The sequence below is a fragment of the Dermacentor albipictus genome, chromosome 4 (assembly GCF_038994185.2).
Source record: "Dermacentor albipictus isolate Rhodes 1998 colony chromosome 4, USDA_Dalb.pri_finalv2, whole genome shotgun sequence".
NCBI lineage: Eukaryota > Metazoa > Arthropoda > Arachnida > Ixodida > Ixodidae > Dermacentor > Dermacentor albipictus.
In genome coordinates, this window is record NC_091824.1 from 70,500,291 (window position 1) to 70,516,368 (window position 16,078).

At 46.3% G+C, this 16,078-nt stretch overlaps 1 protein-coding gene across 1 annotated transcript in view; it reads right to left on the bottom strand.

Annotated features, from left to right (window-relative positions):
• LOC135902057 (cell adhesion molecule Dscam1-like) overlaps positions 1-15,034 on the bottom strand; it is a 177,872-nt gene extending 162,838 nt beyond the window's left edge. Inside the window, exons 1-5 of the mRNA XM_070537959.1 lie at positions 15,016-15,034; positions 11,637-11,960; positions 7,394-7,552; positions 5,400-5,546; positions 3,493-3,610 (exon numbers count right to left, since the gene is read on the bottom strand). Coding sequence (XP_070394060.1) covers positions 3,493-3,610; positions 5,400-5,546; positions 7,394-7,552; positions 11,637-11,960; positions 15,016-15,034 — 767 coding nt within the window. The remainder of the gene's footprint in view (positions 1-3,492; positions 3,611-5,399; positions 5,547-7,393; positions 7,553-11,636; positions 11,961-15,015) is intronic.
• Between the last annotated feature and the right edge of the window lie 1,044 nt (positions 15,035-16,078).

Here is a 16,078-nt window from a genome sequence, read left to right on the forward strand (position 1 = left end):
GTCTTGCCATATTTTGCCCTTCGTGTTCTCTGCCGCCGTTTGCATGACTTGACAAAGCACCGTGTCAAACAGCGTACGTTCAAGTGTGTTCAATATTAGCGAGCGTTAGTCACGATACACTGAACTTTTTAAGCAGCTAGCTTCCATAAGGCTTCCACCATGTGGCTGTTTGTTGCCTTCTTCGTCTTCAATTGCGACATAAAAACTCCTTACGTTTCTTGCTCAGGCTTCTTCGTGCTTTACGGAAACGTTGACCGATCTTCGGTTTATCTCCCATAGCGAGCTTGTCCTGATAGTAAGGACCTGTGGGCCCCTGTCTCTACTGCACATTTGATGATAACCTGGAACTACTACTACTACTACTACTACTACTACTACTAGTAGTAGTAGTAGTAGTAGTAGTAGTAGTAATAGTAGCAATAATAGTAATAATTACTTCAATTATGGGGTTTAACGTGCCAAAACCACTTCCTGATTATGAGGCACGCCGTAGTGGAGGACTCCGGAAATTTCGACCACCTGGGGTTCTTTAACGTGCACCTAAATCAAAGTATACGGGCGGGTGCTTTCGCATTTCGCCCCCATCGAAATGCGGCCGCCGCGGCCGGGATTCGATCCCGCGATCTCGCGCTCAGCAGCCCAACACCATAGCCACTGAGCAACAACGGCGGGTAATAATAGTAATAATGATGATAATAGTAATAATAATCAGCAGCCTATTTTTACCCGGAAGTTTGACGGAAGGTAAATCTGACGTCAGCCAATCAGTAGTGCGACTGTGCCAACGCGTGCGATCGCTGCGTGTCCCTGGACAGAAAGTCTTCTCCTAAGTCCCCGCCCCCAGTATTGAGCATGCATTTAAATGTATAGTGTAGAGTGACGTCTCGAGCGTACGGGCGTGCTCCGTAGCTTCCGCTCCGGTGCCAGATTATCGCGAAATGAGATGCACGTGAAGCGCGCGCGGAAAGCAACGCGAGAGCGCCGGAGGGTTACATGGATATTGACCGGCGCGACGCGACATGTTATATATGCGCGCGGCGTCCCCCGAAAGGGCGGCCCAGCGGCCGCGATCCTTCGCCGCGAAGAGGACGCCGCGCACGCGAGACGATGTGAAGAGGCCCTCTGTCTTCATCCATCAAGAGTCTGCGCTGGAGCAGCGCAGGCCTGCAGCAAAGCTGGGGAAGACTGGGAAAATACGCGGGACGACATCCCTCTTCCTCCCGTCCTCCTTTCCTATCCCATCTTCCCTCGCCGAAAAGGCGTGTTGCGGCCCCCGCGCGGTCTTCTTTTTGACCAGCGGTCATTCTCTGCGGCTTGAGCCCGCAACTGGGCTTGCGACATCCACGTCGCTTCCTCTCTCTTTTTTTTTATTTCTTCTCTTACGCCACACTACGTAGCGGTCTCGGTTTCTCGTTGGGTCTGGCTTCTTATCCTGTCTGTACGCGTGTGAGGCAGTCCGTTCTGTCTAGCCTTTTTTTTCTGTATTTTGTATTCTTGTAACTGCCAGGAGAGGTAGTACTATCCTACCGTCATTTTTTTTTTGCTTCCTCGTTTGCTAGGGCCTTTTCAAAACTTTTTTCCCCTTTCCTCACCAGCTCGGAATCTTAGGTACGGCGCATATGAGACGCCGTGCGAGCGCCTTGCTTTCTGAGTCGCACATGCTCTCCGAGACCGCGGTGCCTCAGGAAAATGTCCAGACTTTGCCAGGAATTTTGTAATAGCTGCCACACGAATAGAAACACGAACCCGAGGAATGAAGGAATATTTTTTTTTGTATTGTGACAAACAGGGACAAGGGAAAAAAAATATTGTTGGCATACTCCGTATGCGGATCGAGTCGCAAGAATGTGACGCTCATTAGATGTTTCGTTCCGTGAATGCATTTCTATCACGTCTTCTCCGTGCTTACCTCCTATAAAACTGGGCGCCAAGATGCCCCCGCAGCATACTTTTTTTTGTTTTCGCTGTATGCCTTGTACAGCGGGGCTCGGGCGCCTCTCAAGGGATTGTGTTCACTTTTTGGCCGGGCCTACCCGCATCGTTAATTTTTGGCGATGTAAATAAACTCCACTTTGACTTTGACGTGAGGAAAAACATCAGGGACAACAGGTATACACATCACAACCAGTGCGCGTGGTTGGCTCGGCAAAATTATGAACAGCAAACTGGTCCTCATGACCTCATGACACTATACAGAAAGGTGGGAGTGCTCGCCCGCCAGGATTGTGACCCGGTAGTCGTTTATGTCGTGTTCCCAAGGGCGTCGGCGTCATGGGCGTCATTGTCGTTGACATCGAGACGAAAGCTAAACCGTCCTGCTTACATTCTCTGACTATATCCACTGCTATAAAAATTATCTGCAGCTCCCGTATAACATGGTGCAACATTCCTGCATCACTGCGCCTTCACCACTTCACCGAACAAGGACGCGCGGTAACGTTTAAGTGGCGTCCAAGCCGCTGTGCCACAGTGGGCAACCAGGACGCCGATGAAGCTGCTCGACCTACTCACGAAGATGATCCATGTTGCTGTCAAGAACGATGCCACAGAGAAACTTCGCGTGCTTTAGAATGATGCCATGAAATTTTTATAAAACACGGCGAATATCTGGCACACAGGTGTCCGTCATCTTCGGCTTCGTTCCCCATCCGAACGATTCTGAACCGAGACAACAGTACTTTTTTGACACTGAGCTGGCGTAGCTTTACCCAACTTCTTTGATTTGAGTGTCGGAATGAGCCACAGTGTTGCTTGTGATAAGTGCGGCAGCGGGAAAACTATCGAACATGTTTCGTGCCGTGTCCTCTCTATAGCGCACATAGGTTGTCGCTATCCGGGCTAACGCATATCGTCGACCGGCCGCTTTCGAGGCAGGTAATTCCGGAGTGACGGACGGTCTATGCGGTGGTCAAGCTAGAAGTGAATTGAATATATTGAATTTTATACGATCGAGTGTCCTTTCAGGGAGGCTTTGATATTCCCGGCTGATGTCCGGGAGTCACCGACCGAACAATGGCTGACCGAACCCACTGAACCGAAGCCACTGCTTGTAGCTTCGACGATCTAACGAGAACCGGCATATACGCATTAAGGGGCGGACGGCTGCTGGTCAGCCTGTGTTGATTGGATGTGCTACGAGCTAGAACATACGTTTTGCGTATACTATAGACTGTTTCGAGCTGCGGCGCTTCCTCAACAGTGGAGCGATAAAGAAGCATTCAATGTATTACCTGTCGTAGCAGTCATTTCCCGCTAGGGATGCCGAAACGATGGTCACCGCAAACGTTTATTGCGATGTTTACTGCCGCGAAGGTTAGTCGCACGACTGATTTCTCTCGAGCAGGGCAGTCTACTTTTTTTTGTCGTGATTGTAAGTACAATCAAATTGCTTACAACTTCACGACAGTTTAAGCGAAATTTGCTTTAATACCATATTCGCTGAAAAAGGACTTGTTTTCTAGGCGTAAAAAGGGCGAAAGGGAAAGTACTCACAGGTATTTGGGCGGAGGGTAGCCTTGGGCTGCACAAGGTAGTTCCACGGAGTCGCCTTCGTTCGCCACCACAGAAGATCGCACATTTGTGATCCGAGGAGGCACGTTCACTTTCAGATCTTCCAGAACAAGCAACGAAAAAGAAAAAGAGAAATAGAAACGAAAATTGTTAGCACATAAAAGATTCACGATAACTCACTAGCAACTAACAGGACCAGTACACTGTACACAGGTAAGGAACTACACGTATGCGGTCGTCGTCTCCAACCATGTTTCCTCTGTCTACAGCACCCCTCAAAAGTTTTTAAGGTATAGCGCTCGCGACCACTCCTGCCATACGGAAGAGCACTAGATTCACCAATAAACAACTTGCTGCCAAAGGACTGAGATGCATATTGCACTTCGCATCCTCGATCTGAGGCGGCGGCACTCGCCCCCTGACCTGCGTGTGGGGGGTGGGTAGATCACCTTTTCCGTTGGACATCAAAGTTTATTCTATTTATCTCCAGGTGTGCAACGCGGTCCACGACGACTGATCTTCGCGCTCTCACGGCAGGCTCCGAAACTTTCGATAAATACTGTAGGTTTCCTTTCTCCCCAAACGCCGTCATCTGCGACACACCAATTTTAATCCCTGACTTTGGTAGCTAGCTAGTTTGGCACACTGGTGTCGATGTACAGTCACAGAGGATTTTCTGCCACTCGTTGAACCATCCACTAAGCCATGGCACTGTCTCATTTTCGTTTATGCAGGGGCCCTATAGTGTAAAACTATTCCAATATGTTTTTATTGCAATCTCCTGACGTCAAATCTGCGTAATTACCGACGCATGCGTCGGGCGCTAACCAGCAGCGTTGTTTAAAAGCCCAATCAAATGCTCTTCTCGTTTATAGGATGTCACTTTCTTTTGCTTTCAAAGCGAATAGCATTTCCTACATTGAACAGTTTTTCTTATCTAACTGGCTGAGAAGAGACGAGGGCCACGCTGAAGTGGAGAGAGTTTCGACGTGGCTGAGCAAGCATACTGGAAGTATTTAACCAGATGAGGAAGGTGGTGCCGGCGTCTGCAATTGGTCCGCTTCCCCTTACTTCGCTTGTGCAGGCTAGTCGAAAATCGCAGCGGCGTGCAACGGAAGGTTATAAATGCCACTAATACGGATACTCAGCAAAGTAGAATTGACAGAGCAATGCCGTGTACGCGCTGAAAAGTCTCGAAAACGTTACATGGCCACGCAAAAAGAGTGTAATGCAATATCTTTCAAAGATCCCTGACTGCTTCTCACGCTTCCCAGCAACTGCAGCTTATGTAAACCTAACGTTTTCCTGGAAACGCTGGCGGCGAACGCTATGTAAGAAGGTGACCTTCCTAGCTCTCTCTCTCTCTTTTTTCTTTTTTTATGGTAAGAGCATCGCACGCGTAACGCGAAGACATGGGATCGTTTCCCGCTTGCCATCAGTTGTTTACTAATGCATTTTCATTTCCAATTACTTAGCATTTCTTTAATTTAATTAGTATGTACAAGTAATTTTTCCTATGTTGTCATTGGCGTCTTTGTTGGCTTCTTATCATATATTATGTAAGAAGCGAATTTTCCTCGGCGTGCGGTTGGCACAAGTGGCTACATGAACGCACTTTTTGCGGTGAGTATACTTACCAGTATATATATATATATATATATATATATATATATATATATATATATATATATATATATATATATATATATATATATATATATATATATATATATATATATATATATATATATAAGGACCCAAAGGACAACATAGGGGAAATATATACTGGTGTACTCAGCGCAAAAAGTGCGTTCATGTAGCCACTTGTGCCACCCACACGCCGAGGAAAGTAGAGCAGCGTAGGTAAGCACACTGAAGACGAGCATTACCTGTCACGACTAGCCTGCCGTAGGAGCTGAGCTTTGTTTCTCCAGTTAGCCGGTGCCAGGTACGACAGCGGAACTCGGTGGAAGCGTCAGACTGTTGAACTCGGCGTACTTGCAGCTCTCCGCTAGGAAACACGCTCATGCGACCACCTAGAAAAAAGAGGGGAAAAAGTTGCTTACCCCTGAATTCTCCACTTTCAGTTTATCAATTTCTGGCAATAGTCTTGAATTTGAATCAAGATTTACAGCATAAAAGCTAATCGAATGAGACTGTAGCGCAGCAACGTGGCTCTGCCATGTGTACACGTTGTTACGCACGGCGTTGTAGCGTTTCTGTAATGCGTGCCTACCAATTCTTTTGTGTTTTTACGTTTTGGGTCGCTAAATTCTATGAAACAACCCATGACTCCATGACCATGGCCACACCGCATGACCAGAGTCAGATTTAGCTTGAAACGTGCATGGAGTGGAATGTAAAGAAATAGTGAATGAACGTAGCGAAATATAGTCTGAGCCTCCATACTCATCTAACGTTGCCACTGTAGCACAATGCCGTTAGGCTTCCAGTAGAACCTGTGTAGGCTAACTGCTGATTGATATTTCGGGCCGATAGGGCTCCAAACAGCAGCACAACAGCGATGGATGTACTGAACGAAGATACAGCACCGCCGATTATCGCAGACATGACTTCATTGTCACGGGTTAACCATTCTGCGGGCAGTTTCTTTCCAGCGTCACGAAATCTAACGAAGTACGTTGCAATTTCAGCCGAGTGGAAGCACGGCGTATTCCTGACAAGCGCCTGGTCAGTTCTGATGCATCGCGTAAAGCGCGCCGCCAACATTCAGCCTTCGTTTACAGAAGCATAGTGGCCATGGCGTCTGGCTGTGAAGCCGATCGTGGCTTGTTCGATCTGAGCTACCGCTGTACAGTTAGAGGCGGGTGCGCCAGTGACCCACACTATAACTAGACCTAGGCACGTAACACGCTAAACTTGAACGCAATAACCCTGGCCAGCCGCATATTGAGAAAGATAAGGACATTGGCTAGTCTGCACGAACATCTATAGAAAGCAGACACTTAGTTTTTATTGTGACGTGCAATTACCTGATCGAAATTAACCGCGCCCACCCCCGCTATAGGTACAGGAAGATTGGCTCCAAGGCATTAAAGTTCTGTTCCCTGATTGCCGAGTTGTTCGGACACGTACGCGGCAGGTGGACGTTGAAAAACACGTCCATTTTCTCCCTAATCACAATAAAAAGAATCAAACCCATCGTCTCTACGGCCCTTCTTGGTCGACTACGCCCAAAATCGGGTGTTCGATCGCGTGCCCAAAAGAGAACAAAACTACTGAACTTTTTTTTTTGTTGTGTACTTCTTATAGTTATTATTTGCTTGATTTTTGCACAGCAACACCCCCGCTCTTTCTTGAGGACAGCAGCTTTTCCGAAGTAGAAGGAATGCAGGGCGGTGTTTGGAACTGCTTCACAATTGCCTCTGCAGTCTCCAGTTTGAATAAATGCAATTAGTTCGGTCTTAATAAAACTTTAAATAACACTACATGATTTGGTATCGCTGGGGCCTGCAATTGCGCATACATCGAGTGCTCACTCCCTATGTGCGTTGAAGCGTATAGCACCGTAGCAGTTGATGTACTTTTTGTCGAAGCCTAAAAGCCGCCACTATTGAACGAAATCGGCTATTGATCCTGGGAACAACCACGTGACAACTGCAGTGGTCATTTCGCCACCGTGAAATATGATGCACATATTTGGTGCAATACTGGATCCGTGCGTCTTTACGCGCGTTTCATCTTTACGGGCACCGGTATTGAGCGGCACTGAACACGGCCTATCTTCTGGCTATATAGCGCGCGTACGCGAACACCAACGTATACGCGTAAATATACACGAATGCAAGCCCGAAAACGACAGTGTGCATAGTATACGGTGCCCTGGGCGTAAATGAACGGTAAAAGAGAGAAGTGCGCCGACCGTTGGTGACGACGTCGGCCTTGTCGGCGATCTTCTGCTCCCACGAGACGACGACCACGTCGTCCCGCACGAAGGACGGTACGTGACATCGGAGAACGGCCGTGTTTCCAGCGATGGTGAACTCGTCGTACACTTGCACTTCGTAGTACTGCTCCACGACTGCGGGCGGACAGGAAAAAAAAAAGAAGAAAGAACGATAGGAATGTAAACGGGGACACGTGGGATAGACAAGTACATTAACGCTTCTTTATTTCATTTTCCGACGCAAGCTTTTTTTTTGTATCTTTTCTTCTGTTTCAGGAGGCGGTTGGCAAGTGCGTTTCGAGTGAAAGCTCAAACGCGACTTTGGCGAGACTTTGGATTTGAGAACAATTAGATCGGAAATGTTGAAGGGCCTCATTTCGTTTTTCAATGGTGCCTGAGTTCATCCATTTTTTGGGAGAGATAACTACTTTAAAATTGCCGGTTGCAAGTACACCCCCAAGCGAAATATGCGCAGCCTCTTAACAACGCCGCCGATTCTTTCCGGCATATATTGTATACTCAGAACTATAAACGCTACCCAAAAGCTTAGTATGTCGTTTATTTTGCTTAATTTGGTTTTGTTGTTGTTGCACTTACCCATTTAGAGAAGTTACCCGAAGACGCATCCTTCATAATAGTTGAGGTGCAACCAACTTCACGCACAAGCGTAACTCCTTTCGCAATTGAAAAACAAAGAAACAAGAAAAAGAAAAAAAGAACACTTGACCAAAGCACGTAAAGACGACTCCATGCGAGAGTACCATTTTTGTAGCCATTATTTAGGTTTTTCTTTCCCTAATTCCTTTATCTCTTAATGCTATGACGACATGAACATATTTATTTATTTATTTATTTATTTATTTATTTATTTATTTATTTATTTATTTATTTATTTATTTATTTATTTATTTATTTATTCCAGTTTTAGCAGCAGACAGAATGTAAAGACAGATGCAGGGACAGAATTTAAAGGCAGTTCGTGCCTGACGAGACCTCTGACCCTATACAGTTCAAAGCGATGCAGTTACAAAACACTCAAAAGAAAATTTTGCTGAACAAGAGAAGATATACAACGCAACATTTTACACTGTTCTAGAGTTCCGAGAACGTGTCACTTGTACAGTGACACGTTCGAATACGTATATCCAATAATTGGGCTAAATGAAATACTATCGAGAAAACTCGCCGCATTCTATCATACTTAGCCAAATTGGAAAAGGCATCCACGTTGTTTTGCCCAATACGCCCTTTGCTTCAAGCTTGTGCCAAAAGTTGAGCGGTGCCTGTCGTTGGCTGTTGCTATACAGCTATACAAAGAAATGCTAGAATACACTGAAAACAGGGTCTGACGTGAACTTAGATGCTGTGGCTTCTTTTTCGTTTTGTGCTTGTTCTGCGTATGCAAATAGGCATTATGTTGCCATTTCCATCAAGCAATGGCATTTGATGTTGATGGTTACCAGATTGCGAGTCGGCTTCGATGGTTCTGCGACCCTCGCGACAATGTATGAATGTGCAGCATAGCATGTTTTACCGGGGTCATCAAACCAAGGCTAGGCATCGCGTCCTGCTGCACTACGCTTGGAGCGATCGCGTTCGAATTGATGGAGTTTCAGTTCGCTGCTAAAGAAAACAAAAAGTTTTTCTCTTAGGTAAGGCTAACATAGCAAACTTAGTGTTAGAACACTTAAGCCCATAGTTATAATTGTGTGATGTGTTAGACCACGTTTCTGACGTCATTGAAGAAAAGGAAACGCACGTTTTTTTTTATTGTTTTCCTTTCTTCGACTCCCCTTTTCGCAAGAGTTGTACTTCTTTCAGGTAACCAGGCCGCACGCGAACTGTCGCAGTCAGATTTGCATTGCTAACAATTCCATAGCTCACGTAGCCCGATCTGCTGACGTTCGTACAGAAGCAACAACTGGTGTACGCTTTGATACTCGTAAAGCGCCGTTGTAACAGCGAAAGACATCCGGTTACGGGTGGTACGTAACAATGCCTAAAGAAGAAAGAGAAGCCTGTCGAAATCGATCGTCGATCTTATAGAGATCGGCAACCATGCAACGCCCGACTGCCGTGCACGAATGGGTAGTTGGTGCTCGTGCGGCACGAAAAGATGGGAGAGAAAAAAAAAAAGAAGAGAGAGGAGAATGTGGAACGCGATATTGCTATGTCTCCGCAGATCTCTCGTGGCAGTACTTTCACCTCCTATCGTACTACGCCAGTGCGCTTGAAGTTCTGGTGGCAGGGCCATTTCTCACGCCATGGTGATCAGAGCCTGTAACGCAGCAGGTGGCTATCTTCCAGACACTCGATAAAAGTAGTCGGCTGTTACGTTTTCGCATTACGCGCTAGTTGCCATTTCACGTCCCCGTGGGTGGTTTTCGCGGTCTTGGCTCTGTAGAAAATTTTGCTACATATATGAGGATTTGAATTCCTTACTGCTGCTACGGCCACTGTCTGATCACATTGCAGACGTGTCTATATCAGTGCGCTGTTAACAACAACTGCCATATACGTTGATGTTAGTAGTATTTCGCATCGTACGTGTCTTTATTGTATTCATTACTGTGATGGACGTGAAGTTCAGCCGGCTACCACGCTGTCTTGGTTAAATAGAGACGGCACGTCCGAAACGCATACTCTTAATGGAACAGTGAACGAAAAAAAAATTACTTCATGCCCACGAGCGCGAGGAGCTCGTGAGGAGCCAAACGATGACGATGAAGGATCGTCCGCTATACGGGTGAAAGTTCCAAAAATTTCCATTGAATAGTAACCTCAGGATACCATTTCTCACTAGCACTGACAGCAGCGTTCGTAAAACAGCCTGCGAACTTCACTAAACAATTCTAAGCACTTTGCATGCGTTTTGAATCTTGGTTTTATTGATGAACAAGAGTGCGGTCATTTGTTCGTAACGCTGTGATGTGCCTTATTCTTGTGCAGAAGTCGGTTGTTCAAATATTTGTACCGTGTTTTTCTTGATGTTTCTGCATCTTCCGTTCTCAAAAGCGAATCGCTCTTGCTCTGTTATGTGACCGATAGCATCGCCGAGGTGTGTGGAACTTGCCTTTTTCTACACTAAATAGGGCACGTTACACATAGAAAGAGTACGGAGTGCAAGTGCATGGTTAACCTGTCAGGCGCATACACATCACCAACATTTCGAATTCTTTCGTATGCTGGAACTGCGTGCTCTTGCTTATACAGATAATTTCTCAACGTATTTCGTGCATCTGTGACAATCTTTGGCATGCTGCCTGGGCGTTACAAGAAGTATGACATGCCTACCATGGATAATTCGACGGTATGACCGCCCGGAGGCACAGCCATAGTCTACTGTAGAGTGCTTTATTATATTTGTGCGATCGCCTTTGAGTGTTGTATCGCGTAGTATCGTGGTACTGCGTGAATTTCCTTAATTTTTTCTCCTCTTCTTCTTCTTTCTCCTTTTATTCCCTTTACCCCTTTCCCCAGCACAGGGTAGCCAGCCGGTACTTACACTGGCTAACCTCCCTGTCTTTCCTCCTCTTTGTCTCTCTCTCTTGCTATTTATACAAGCTGCAGGTGCATGTCGTGGAATTAGAAAAACAAGTAAATAATTTATGCCGTAGCGATGACATTAGTTCAAACTAAACGTGATTACGGCCTCCAAAGTACGCCAGAGTTTAATTAAAGACGATCTCCTCATTTTTACGCCAGAAAACGGCGGCACTTGAGCTGAAACGGGAATTAGTTTGCCAGAACACAAGGGTTACCGGAAATGGTGGAGCTGCACTTTCGAAATTAGTCGTTACGTGAACGGTGAGGACTGATTTGTGCACTGACTCGATGACAGCAGGCTTAGCCGTTTCGTCGGAATGAAATTAGCTTATAGGTTTCGTGTAAATGCTAGCTATATCAGGCTTTCAGTTGGGAACGGTCGGAATGGCTTACATATAAAGGTTCGCTTAGCCCGATTTGTTTCAAGGTGCATGCGAACGTGCACAGGTACACCAGAAGTTCTTCCGTGAGTGGCGACGACCTAGATAAGCTATTCGAGTGTTTTCTGTTGTTTTTGTCTCCCCTCCACGTACGTTACCGATGAGGTCTCATACAGTTAGAAATAACGTAATGTGCGACTATCCGAGCCCGACTTGTGACTCGACACGCTGGCGCCGGCTTCGAGCCAGCGAACACCACGTCCCCAAATCCAAAGCAATGAACCACCACAAACCTGCTCGCACGCGCACTTCCGTGCTTAGGACGGCCCCAAAAATGTTTTCCGCTCTGCATCGGTAGGTGGTGCCGTGCACCTCCTGGCGAAACTGCGACGCTGCGAACGGCGGGAATCGCAGCGTGCCGTTGGGAAGCAGGAGCAACAGTCCTTCGAGTGGCTCCACTTCGGCACCTTCGCGCAACCACGTGACCCTCGGCGGAGGCTGACCCGCGGCGGCACAGTTGAGCGAGGCACCCGTCGTGTTGGAGAAGCGCAGCTCCGACGGCAGGGGTTCCAGAAGTCGGGGACCCAGGCCCTGTGGGCTGCTTCGAGCGGGGCGAGCTGCGTAACATCAAAGAGGGAAAGCAGACGGAGTTCTTAGTTGATGCACTACGGTAACGACTGGAACTTTAGGCGTAAAACAAGTGATCGCAAAACATCCTCACTAGTACTGTAAACTGGCCCAATGTTCAAATGTAGGGCCTATGTGGTCCAACGGTGTGCGTAGAGTAAGACTGTTTTCGGGCCTGTAGGGATGGTTATATATGGCACGCCGCTATTTTGGTGCTTAATGTGTATTTTGTTTCATCCAGCAGCCATGGTAGTAGCAATGATCGCTCAGTCGGAACTCCGTAGGATGTGCCACTGACCGCGTAGACAAAGCTCCTCATCCGCCTCGGTATGTTGGTAGCGATTTACTCAAAGAGCTAAGCGCCAGCCAACATAGAGGAGATACGAAATTGGGAAACACCTTCGCTTGTGATGAAGACCCGTTCCGAAAACTTTTTCTGTGGCGTACAGTACTCATGGTTTCCAGCATGTTCACAGAGCAAGAACAACTCGCTCAACTATATCAATGGGGCTATAGGATATATGAAATTCGCCGCTATGTGCACATCTTAGTTTCAGTTTGATCACTGCATCACGTCTCATAAATTGCAAAATAATAGGCACTAGCTGGTCGAAATTTGGAAAATGTATGTCTGAGCGACATTTTACAGTTTATTCCTACGCACACATGTGGGGTCTCAGGGAAGGATTATTAAATATCTTCCCCCTTTCCTCAAACAATTAATATCTAGTGAGGAGCAGTGGGAGGCTGCCTTGCGCAGCTGCAGGCCTGATCTTCAGGCGGCCATCCTGGAGTGGGCTGAGAGGATAAAGGAGGCCTACTTCAAGTAGTTCCTCCCCCCACCCTCTATTCCATTGCCCCCTTCCCTTTAAAGAGGGATAAATAAAGTTTTTCATCATCATCCGCGGCGAATATTTCCACCACGCACTCTTAAATTGCGGTATGCACAGTCACGTTTTCTTTCGCATCGTTCTGGGGCCGCTGTGACCCGCAATTTCAATGCTGACCAGGTGCGCTTCTCATCAGGTTGTGTGTTTAACCCTGTCTGATCATGGTGAGCTGAGTTGTGTTTTTGTTTTTGTTGGAGTAGTAAGAATAGTGCAGATAGTTCCAAATGTTTTGCGTAATTTCAAGCCATGCTAAAATGTTTTTGGTGATTACGTTTCTACTTCGGCGCCTTAGTTCTGGGTTTGTGGCAGAAGATAGCTGAAATTGGCGTCAAATTTTTTCGAACAATAGTACTGCAAAAAGAAAAAAACGAAAATTTGCTATTGTTATCAGTGTGCACAAGAAAAGGGTGGTGCTCCTAGTATTCTTTATGAGCACGAGTGCTCTAGGCATGCTTCGGGTTTTCGTTTTAGAGACAAGCAATATGTACAACGAGTCGTTGCGTCGGTGATCAGCTTAACAAGCGTTGTGATGCTTTATGAGGAACAAAACTTTCGAGCGTGTCAAGACCCGGCTTTTACCAACTTTTATGACGTCAGTCAGAGGAAACGTTTGAACTAGTGCGGGCAATTATAATAAAGTATTTTAGTGTGTGCTTGCGGGTCATAGTGTCTTGTTAGAATTTCGGGAGCCCTATGTGACCGTCCACTGCTCCCGAGAACACGAAGGTCAACATGAGGCTGAAGTGAAATAGCAGTTAACAGAAATATTACCATCAGCACTCGCAGGCTGGTGATGTAGCCTTATTAATGATCCTAATAGATTTCCTACGCTGTGGTCGAAACACGAGAAACAGCGACTAACATTTAGCCACCTTTACGTACTTTTATATCGACCTTTGGTACGCTCATTGCAATTTTTATCCCGAGTATTCAGACTGAACAAAAAATGTTATTGATGGAACGAAATGGTTTCAAAAATTGTGAAGTCTCTGTTTAGGGACCACCTTGTTAGTTTGGTCAGACAGAAACAGCCGAGTTTGAGAGATACTGTTTTCTTTGTTCACTGGACGGGGGTTGCGAAGAACATAAATGAACGGCGTGATCGCTTTATGGAGTTAATACCATCATCATCATCAGCCTGGTTACGTCCACTGCAGGGTAAAGGCCTCTCCCATACTTCTCCAACAACCCCGGTCATGTACTGAGTGTGGCCATGCCGTCCCTGCAAACTTCTTAATCTCATCCGCCCACCTAACTTTCTGCCGCCCCCTGCTACGCTTCCCTTCCCTTGGAATCCAGTCCGTAACCCTTAATGACCATCGGTTATCTTCCCTCCTCATTACATGTTCTGCCCATGCCCATTTCTTTTTCCTGATTTCAACTAAGATGTCATTAACACGCGTTTGTTCCCTCACCCAATCTGCTCTTTTCTTATCTCTTAACGTTACACCCATCATTATTCTCTCAATAGCTCGTTGCGTCGTCCTCAATTTAAATAGAACCCTTGAGTTAATATCAATTGCCTTTATTCAACTGACGATTTTCTTCGATTGTTTGCAAAAGAATGCACGCAGTACTTTTTGTTCAAGTTGGCAAGGTGACATGCTACCAGGATTAAGTTTGCTGCATTTTGCACAATGCTAATGCAATGTTGGGGTGGTAATGCGAACACAAAATATAGCAGGCCAAGCGATCTCCGGTGCAGCCTGGTCGGAGGCCTCTCGACCAGCAAGGATTAACATTATGCAGCTTACGTTTCACTGAGAACGTAATGTTACCAGAATTTCTATGCAAGTATTCGCACCAGACTTGAGTGAATCCAAACAAAAAAGTGCAGAAGAGTACTCCAATGAAGAATACAGCAAAAAAGAAACTCTGGACTGTACAAGAACTGAGTCAAGGGAGAGGAAGTTGGTATAGCATGTAGTGATTTAAAACAACAACAACAGCGACAACTGAAAAACGATAAAGCGCGCTCCATAAAGTCTCATGGGGTCAGAAGCGAGCACAATGACGCAATGTCGCCTACCCTCCCACAACCCAGGCTTTGTGAGCCTATGAAAGGACTTCGTGATCTTTACATCCCTCCTTTAGTAAGCGAGTTGTGGGTGCGATCAAGCCTCGTGAAAGGCGAGGAAAAGTTCGCGCGGCCCACCATGCGAGCCATTAATCATCCTCACGATCCTTTCTTGAAATCTGGCCGGTGCGACGCGCCCCTCACAGCGAAGGTCTGTAAAAAGACGAGTGGTCGCGCAAGACCGGAAATTTTCAAAACGCCAGCGGACAAAATTGTTTATGATGTGAAGAGAGCCAGTGTAAGAGTTGCGTAGCTACGGTCGAGAAAGTTTAGGAAAGAATTTACAGTTTCTCTCTTCGGCTTAGCTGCCAGAATGATTTGTTGAGGTGGCATGCATACATCGTTGAGGTGGCATGCATACAATGCATACATCTCGACAAGTCGACAAACGCTTTTAACCAAGCGTGATCTTAAATCATGAAGCAGTTATAGGCTGCGTTAACCAGGTTTCGAGGATAGAGACCCGAATTAAGAGTCTAGTAGAAAAAATATGGAGAGATAGGCCTGAAGGACACACGCCCAACCTGCTGCTGCGTGCTGGGGAAGAGTGACGGGAGACAGTTGCACTGATATGGACGGAGGTGGTAGACTAAAAATGACCAGATATCGATGATCGTGAGTAAAATGAGTAAGTTGTCTGTTCTGCGAAAATTATCTACACCTACTACGCCAATAAGAGACAGTAACTTCGTCACGTCGCGTGACTGACAGGTGAAGCGGGGGTGGCCCAGAAGATGTTTGACCAACCCTAAGGGGCTAGGCGCAGAAATGAAATAGAAACATATTGCTATGGCTTATGTTATAGCACTCCAGAGTCCCCTGAATTTGTAACAGTGGCCTAATTCAGGATCCAAGGCGTACGCTTGGGACTATTACATGCTTAGATATCTGCTGCAGGATGATTACTTCCCGCACTTTCATGTATTTAAGCGTAAGAGGCGTTCGTTTCAGTTCGCGTTACGTATTTTTTTAGCGCAGTACGTGTCTTAATCAGCAAAAACTCAAATCTCAAGAAAGACGGCAAAGAAAAAAAAAAAGCTTTACGTATTTCCTTACAACTATACCGTGGTGGTGGCGGGGTGCCGCCATTAAGGGACGTCAATGTTTAAACAAGCACTTCGTACGTGTGCCTATGCGTATA